Genomic DNA, 7,793 nt, shown 5'->3' on the forward strand with positions numbered 1-7,793 from the left:
TTTTATTAAAATTAAAAGTAAAATTATTAGCTTTATATTATTCTAGATTATTTATAATTTTAGCTATAATACTAGCTTACTTTATATAAAGCTTTTTCTAGTACGCGCTTTATAAAAATACTTAAAAAATAAACTTTATCTTATAGTAATACTAAGTTACTTATAAAACTTCTTTATAATAACTAGATATATTATTAAATTAATACCTAAGTTTATAAAACTAGTATTATCTTTAATATTATTATAGAAAAAGGGTATACTAAATATTAACACGTGGAAAACAAGCATTTACCCCGAGTCACAACTTTATTAACGGAAATATCTGGGTATACGGACAATAAACTTTCTCTATTAAATAACAGTAGCTATATTTTATTGTACTATTTACTTTTATTGGTAAACCACGGTATGGTAAGTGTGCGGTACAGACCAGAATAACCCCAGCTTACTATACAAGTTTGCAGCCGCCATGTGTAAAAATAAGTAGTCAGAGTAACTCTTTCAGCATTCTAATTGAAGTTATAGTAGAACTAAGCTACTATATAGTCCTTACAGATAATACACCTAAGTCCGAACCACGAGTATGAAAAGCTCTCCTCTTCGGAGATAGGCACCTATTTAGTGTAAAAGCTCCACTGCCAGGAGCGGTCTACTCCCGCCGCAGGGTGGCGATAACTTCCTCTGCTAGGAACTTGAGGTTTCTCCGTATATCAGTGTTGAGCTGGTCAAACAGCCCCAGAGGAAGTGGCAGTGAGTTGCTCTTGTCTTGTTGTTGACCAAGTTCTGAAATGTGAATCTCTCCCACCATATTGGCACTGAGGCCTTGGTTTTGTAGCCTTATTGACAGTTGGTTTACCAGACGCTGAACATAGGGCAGTTCGCTTAGAACCCTCTGCGCGACCACGTACGCAGGATCATCTTCGTCTGGCTCTTCAGGGCCAGCAGGGCATGAAATTGTTTTACCGAGGAAAGCATGAACGCTCATATTAAGGGGCGAGTGAGTCCCCAAACTGTGTCCAGATCCGCCGTACAAGAGATGCGGCCGCCGTGCTGCTGAGATGTATTGTCCAAGGGCCCTGAGAATAATGAGAGACATCATGACGAGGATAAACCCATCCTGAGAGCACGAGCACTTCAAAACCTCGCCGATGACGTGGATGCTTGGCTGGGTGGTAGCAAACGCATTGCTTCCGGGTGTGCCGCAAATGTCCATGGCGTCTAAATTCTCACACGAGTTGGACGAATTGGAGAAGACCTGCTTCACGATAGCCATGACTTGCAACATGCAGCACGAGTCAGCCTCGCTTCTACGTGAGCTGGGCACCTCGTCAGGAATCAAGGGCTCAACGTCGGAACGCAACGCCGGCTCTATGACAGAATTTTCAAAGAAAGCCAAGGATCCGACAGAGTCGGAATTGGCATCTTTTCTGCCAGCAACTTCTGAAACATCTGCGGATGCTTGATCCGCTCCGTTTATGACGTCGCAGTTCAAGAGCTCCAACATCCGAGGTGTAAGCAAGTGCAAGGTCTCGTCGTCTGCAGCCGCAAAGTCTGATAGTTGCATTGGCATCAAGTTATCCGACGAAGCAGGGTACGAGATAGATGCTCCAGAATGTCCAGCAATGGAATCCGCACATGGCGCCAGATAGTCCTCAATCGATGTGGCGTAGTCGGTCGCGAACCACATTTCTAATCGACTTGGCGGGTTGAAAATAGACTTTGGTGCTGAGGGCGAAGGACTTGCATCGGCGGTGCTTTGTCTGTCCAAAGCCGTCGACTGGCTTGATTGAGCGCGTTTCCTCCCCTTTCTCTTTGTGGCAACATAATTGCACGCGATTTTTTTCTTGGCACAACGCGAACAGGTTGGCTTTTCTTTATTACATTTCAACTTGGATACTGCGCAGGCGTTGCAGCTATCACGAAGTTTCAACGTCGTCTTGTTTTGCAGCGGCTCTTCCGAAGATGCTTGGCTCTGCATACTGGGATACAGGGTTTTCTCAAGTACGCAATAAGGGATAGATTCCGGCGAGTGGCTAGTCAACGTGGTTGTCTGGTACCGCTAAGACAACGTTAACAAATTGGACACAACCTTTTTCATGTGGGATCTTAATAATGAATTACATCTGACGGAGTTTCTTTATTTTAAACAAAAAGAAAAACGGAAAAGAAAGAAACACAAGGAACGGGGGGGAATACTACACCAAGGGTTGCGCCCGGCTAAAGTTACTACCATGCTGCACGTCAGGCTTGCTGAATATGGGGTATAGGCCCAGATCATATCTCTACCACTACAGTTCGCACATAACCCACCAACCATACGGCAGTACCCACTTATACATGTCCTGACACTGCAGAGGATTCCTGTTTTAGCAATTTGGTTCCCGACTGGTATTCCGTATATCCGTCCGCGCCTCCGTCTCCTCGCTTCGAAGAGAGGGGTAAGAGTGTTCAACAGGGGCATGGACGTAAGGCAGAGTAATGTTCCGAGTTTGCTCAGTCTCTTTTACGTTGGTACCAGACTGTTCTACACCTGTTGGGCGAAAGGCTACGGGCGAAGGCGATGAGCACGCAGGTTCGCTGTCCGAGTCTGCAGCGCTGACCAACGACCTCAGTGGCGAGGTATATGTATATATACACCTGTTGGGAAATAATTGTAACCCACCAGACATCGCTTCGCTGTCCGACTGCTTGCATGCAGCAGGAAGGCTAGCGGTATTACCAACATGCAATACCTTTGCAGGATGAACCGTATGTTTCTTTCCCATAATCGTTCGTGGTTGGTCCAATGACCAGTGCCAGTAGGCCATGTCTAGTGAAGCGCAGCGCGTAGGCTAACTTACTAATGTACTGTGTTGCATGTGGTTGCGACGGGGCGGGACATTGCGTATGGGTTGTCTGGAGTCTCGTGTAAGGCTGGCACTTTTGGTAACCCCGCCTCCTCCAACTAGATATTGCGGCAGACGGAGGCTGAGCGAAAGATTTTACCCCGTGTTCATCCATCTCCTTGGATTTGCGTAATGCGGTTGGTTGCCTGTCTGCTGGAGGAGAGCAGGCAATCCAAGCGAGTTGGGGGAATATGACTGGTCAGGGGAGAACTCAGGGACGAGAAAAACACGTAATCCATGGTGTAGCCATTTCAAAATTTGTCAAGATGCTTTAAGTACTCGCAGAAGAGCCAATTCTTTACGCTTCGGCTCGCTTCTGAGGCGTAACAATGTGTTATCCAAGCCGTGCTTCTCTGTGTTGCATCCGAGCAGTGGACCTTGTACTTGACTCGTTCTTGGAAAAACCTCAGCGCCATATCCGTTCACCCTTTGTTGCACTATGCATATCAACACCTTGGTCAAGGTTGATGAACTCATGAGAAACTTCATAGATGCCACCAAGGCATTCAGCGAGCAATGCCAGCTTGGATATTCGGTATCATCGAGTGAGGTCGCCCCAGCGAGGCAGAACTTGCTCACGCTTCTGGCGGAGCTGCAGGTTCTGTTATTCCAGCCCACCAATTTCCTTCGCAGTTTAGCAAGTCAGGTACGGCACCTTTTTTACTCCCTTGTCTCCCATGTTGCATGTTTTTGACTTGTCTCTTCTCCCCTAGGTCCAAATACTTGCATGCCTTCAGTGGTTGGGGGATTTTCAAGCGCTTGCCTGCATTCCGTTGAATAACAGTGTCCAAATTCAAGTAATTTCCGACGTTATTGGCGTGCCAGAAGCACAGTTGAGCCGCATACTGTGCATGATGACCACGGCTGGATTTCTTTACGAGCCACAGCCAGGCTACATCGCACACACTCCCCTCTCAGCCAGTTTCGTCACTCAGCCGTCTCATCTGGATGCCGCTCTGTTCCTAGCGGGGACGGCCGCCCCTGCTGCGTTGAACATGACTGTAGCCACAAAGAGCTACGGCCATTCTGATAGCCCCAGTGCATGTGCTTACTCGATTGCTTTCAACACAGCACAATCTTTCCAGTCGAGCTGTGGCACTTGTCCAAAATTGAAGAGGCAGTTTGCCGCCTATACTCGTCATATGGATCCCACCGACGACGGAACTGCTACCGAGCTACTGGGTCGGCTTGATTGGCCCAAATTAGGCAACGCGCGAGTTGCGGACGTGAGACACTCCATTTTCTTGTGGTGGCTGATGCGTATACTTACAAAGGGGAAAAATAGGTAGTTGCCGAGTCCATATCACCCGTTTCAGCACTGGCAAAGCTCTACCCGTCATTGAACTTTATCGTGCAAATGGACGACACCACATCTGCATCCAGTGGCTATGCGATGAACAACCAGCTGATGGACCGCATCTCGGTGCAGCAGCGAACCAGTGGACAGCAACAAGTCGTAAAGGATGCCGCGGTATACATGGTACGCTTGACATCGTCAGTTCTGGTGACGCCCTTTTCGCAGCTTCGTAAGCAGATTCTGGCGGAGCTGGAGGCACATGTAAAGGTTTTGAGCGCAAACCCAGCGGCTACCTTGATCTTACAGGTGAGGGTTCTTCCTAAAACCACGTCTCTTGAACACTATGGACCAGGCACTGCTCGTGTCCTTGATCTGTCTCTGCTGCAGTTAGGAAGTGATCGCCCAATGGAAATTACCGACATCTTTGCTTTGGTGGAAGACGTTCATCATGATGGAAGTGGCAGGCTCGTCATTGTGAAGAATATGTGTGTGCAGAATAATGATTTCGTCGTCCTAGGAGTGAAGTACCAAGCTGGATCTTATATACAATAATACAAGTTCTGCTGGTTGCAATTGGACAATATGTCAACATTGGCAACACGTCCTTGGCGGCCATACCAAACCCCGAAGTCCCTCTGCTTAATCTTTGAAAAGGCAAGAACATGAACAAGGATGCGGAAAATACAACCAGATTTGACGGAGAAGGAACTTGAGACACAAGAAACGACTCTAAATTGGAAATGTACAAGTCATCGGCGGCTATCTTGGCCCGACTGGAGATTGTGCCGTGCCGTTGCTTGGCGTTTGTCCGCCGACGCTCCATCGACGGACCCAGTTTTGTTTGTGTTTCCGTTCATACTTCCAAGGCCGTATCCTTCATCTCAAATGTCATGAGCTTAGAATATGCAGTTCCAAGTAGAACTTTAACTAGTTCCTGAGGATGCAGTAAGCACTGGCGGCAAGAAATTTAACCCACCAGACCCCCGTTGCCATTCTGTTGCCGTACTTGACGAATATACGGACGGCCCCACACACGGACTTTGATAAGTCCCGCCCAACAACCCAAGGATGGACATCGGGTCTTGATACTCACCGACAGGCGCAAACTCGAAGCAGCCGGATTCCTGGTTCCAGACGTGGGCATTCGTGAACTTTGACCCATGCGGATCCTTGAGCTCAATTCTATTAAAATAATCGATTCTTCAATTATCAATTTCTTTTTGGGCAATCGAGCACATTCAATCGATCCTCGACCGCCGCAACAACTTGCCGATACACTGCAGCAAGGACATCTCGTGCTCCAATCCTCCTCCAGGCAGATTGCAAACAATAAACTTCACCGAACCTTTTCCTTCCCGCCATGATGGCAGAAGACATGGCCACAAAGGTTGGGAAATCTCAATCTTGGGCCCCTCGGGAGCAGCATGTGACACCAAGATCGGAAACAACCCAGGGTGACGAGACAGCACGCAATAGTCAGGAGCCGGATGCCAAATCTGATGCCAAGGGAGAAGTTGACGATACCTTTCAGGGTCTTGCGACCCCGAAAATCATTCTCCTGATGCTATCGTCACTATTCAGCATGATGCTGGTAGCTCTGGACAGAACCATTGTGACAACGGTACGCAAACCGAGCCTGGAGGATCCCACGCAACGCCATAAATACTAACGTCACTCTAGGCAATTCCCGCCATCACCAACGAGTTTAATTCACTCCCTGATGTAGGCTGGTACGGGAGCGCATATTTGATGACCTGCGGTGCTTTCCAACTCCTTTTCGGTAAACTCTACACCTTCTACTCTGCCAAGTCGGTTCTCTTGACAAGCATTCTACTCTTCGAGATTGGCTCTGCCATCTGTGGTGCTGCGCCTAATTCGGCCACACTCATTGTGGGAAGAGCATTTGCTGGAGTTGGCGCGGCTGGTATTCTGGCCGGATCTGTGAGTGGCATCATCTTGGCCCGTGAAATCAACTCGCAGAGCTTCTGGTAGCTAATGCCATCAACACAGGTCACGACCGTTGTCTACTCGGTCCCTCTGAAGAGGCGTCCGGCGGTGCAAGGTGCTCTGGGTGCCTTCTTCGGCCTTGCCATCATCCTGGGCCCTTTGATCGGAGGTGCATTTACCACTCATGTCACGTGGAGATGGTGCTTTTACATCAATCTTCCCATCGGTGGAGTCGTCATCATCATTGTGGCGGCTTTCCTGAAAATTCCCGAACAAGAGTCAACAAAACTCCCGCGGAAGGACAAGATTTTGGGCCTAGATCCCCTGGGTACCTTGTGCCTTGTGTCCAGTGTCATATGCTTGGTATTGGCGCTCCAGTGGGGGGGTTCGATATACGCCGTACGTTTTTTTTTTTTCTAGTCATTTGCGTTGGGCGATGGGTATTGACCATTTTTAGTGGAATAGCGCATGCATCGTATCATTGTTGACTGTGATGTCGGTATTGACTGTTGGCTTCATCGCTGTTCAAATCCTGCTTCCAAAGACTGCCATGATTCCACCGCGTATTTTCAAAATCCGCAGTATCTGGGCAGGCGTATGGGAAATGGCTTTTCTCGGCGCCGGCATGTACATTTTCAGTAAGACGCCTTGACCTGCCCTTGCGTGCCTAGATGCCGTGACGCCCTGGCTAACTCTCTTGAAGTTTACTTCCTTCCCATCTGGTTCCAGACGGTCAAGGGTGACTCGGCTGTGACGTCCGGTCTCAAGCTGCTACCCTTGATGCTGGGACTGCTCGTCTCGTCGATTATCTATGGAGCCACTGTGGAAGAGACTGGATACTACGTCCACGCCGGCCTCCTTGGCGCCGTTGTCATGATGGTCGGCGCCGGCATGCTCACCACCCTCGACGTGGACTCGAACAGCGGCAAGTGGATCGGCTATCAGGTCCTGTTCGGGCTTGGCATGGGCGCCACTGTCCAAACGCCAAACCTTGCCGCGCAAGTGGTGCTGTCCGACAAGGAGGTGCCGGTTGCCCTTGCAATGTGCTTCTTTGCCCAGCTCATCGGCGGATCGGTATCGGTCCCTGCCGGAGAGAACGTCTTGACCAATCAACTGATCAGGAGACTAGCTGGCTTCCCTGGTTTTGACCGCAAACTCGTCACCTCTGGTGGGGCGACTGCATTGATCGACGCACTGCCGCTTGATTTGAAGCCCACGGTTCTTCAGGTGTACAACGACGCCATTCGGCATGTGTTTCGGATTGGTCTGATCTTGACGTGCTTGATCATTATTGGCGCAGTGCTTCTGGAGAACAAGAACACGCGACGCCCCCCCAACAAGGATGGCGACAACAAGGGCGACAGGACTGGCCCTCGGGACGAGGAGAAGGCGGTTGATACAGCCACCGAGGTTCCGCAGCACGAATGATTGACTTCTTGTGAGAGCGTCGAAAACGCATCAACATGGTAGGATGGGCGTAGTCTACGACGGTGAAGCTCCCACAACCCCCAACCAGCGTTTATTCAGATGGAGAATTGGCGGCCTATGCGTACTATTGCTTTGATTCTTATTTCTAGACTATTGAGGGCGAGATCAGGTTCATTTGTGTGTATTTTTAGATGTAGTGCGTGGCAATTTCCTTGGGGAATTGCTACACGGGCATG

At 49.1% G+C, this 7,793-nt stretch overlaps 3 protein-coding genes across 3 annotated transcripts; 2 read left to right on the forward strand and 1 right to left on the reverse strand.

Moving 5' to 3' along the window:
- Positions 1-649: 649 nt before the first annotated feature.
- Positions 650-1,687, reverse strand: MAA_09641 (Aflatoxin regulatory protein; the record flags this gene model as incomplete). Its single annotated transcript, XM_007827639.1, has 1 exon — positions 650-1,687. One exon carries the CDS (start codon positions 1,685-1,687, stop codon positions 650-652), a length of 1,038 nt encoding a protein of 345 aa, XP_007825830.1.
- Positions 1,688-3,324: 1,637 nt separating this feature from the next.
- On the forward strand, positions 3,325-4,734 carry MAA_09642 (O-methyltransferase family protein; the record flags this gene model as incomplete). Its single annotated transcript, XM_007827640.2, has 3 exons — positions 3,325-3,531; positions 3,599-4,111; positions 4,171-4,734. 3 exons carry the CDS (start codon positions 3,325-3,327, stop codon positions 4,732-4,734), a joined length of 1,284 nt encoding a protein of 427 aa, XP_007825831.2.
- Positions 4,735-5,545: 811 nt separating this feature from the next.
- On the forward strand, positions 5,546-7,557 carry MAA_09643 (Major facilitator superfamily domain, general substrate transporter; the record flags this gene model as incomplete). The annotated part of the gene is made up of 5 exons (XM_007827641.2): positions 5,546-5,803; positions 5,863-6,123; positions 6,193-6,528; positions 6,587-6,767; positions 6,833-7,557. The coding sequence occupies 5 exons, from the start codon at positions 5,546-5,548 to the stop codon at positions 7,555-7,557; spliced, it is 1,761 nt and encodes a 586-aa protein (XP_007825832.2).
- Between the last annotated feature and the right edge of the window lie 236 nt (positions 7,558-7,793).

Source organism: Metarhizium robertsii (genome assembly GCF_000187425.2).
Source record: "Metarhizium robertsii ARSEF 23 chromosome Unknown MAA_Scf_9, whole genome shotgun sequence".
In the NCBI taxonomy this organism is placed as follows: Eukaryota; Fungi; Ascomycota; class Sordariomycetes; order Hypocreales; family Clavicipitaceae; genus Metarhizium; species Metarhizium robertsii.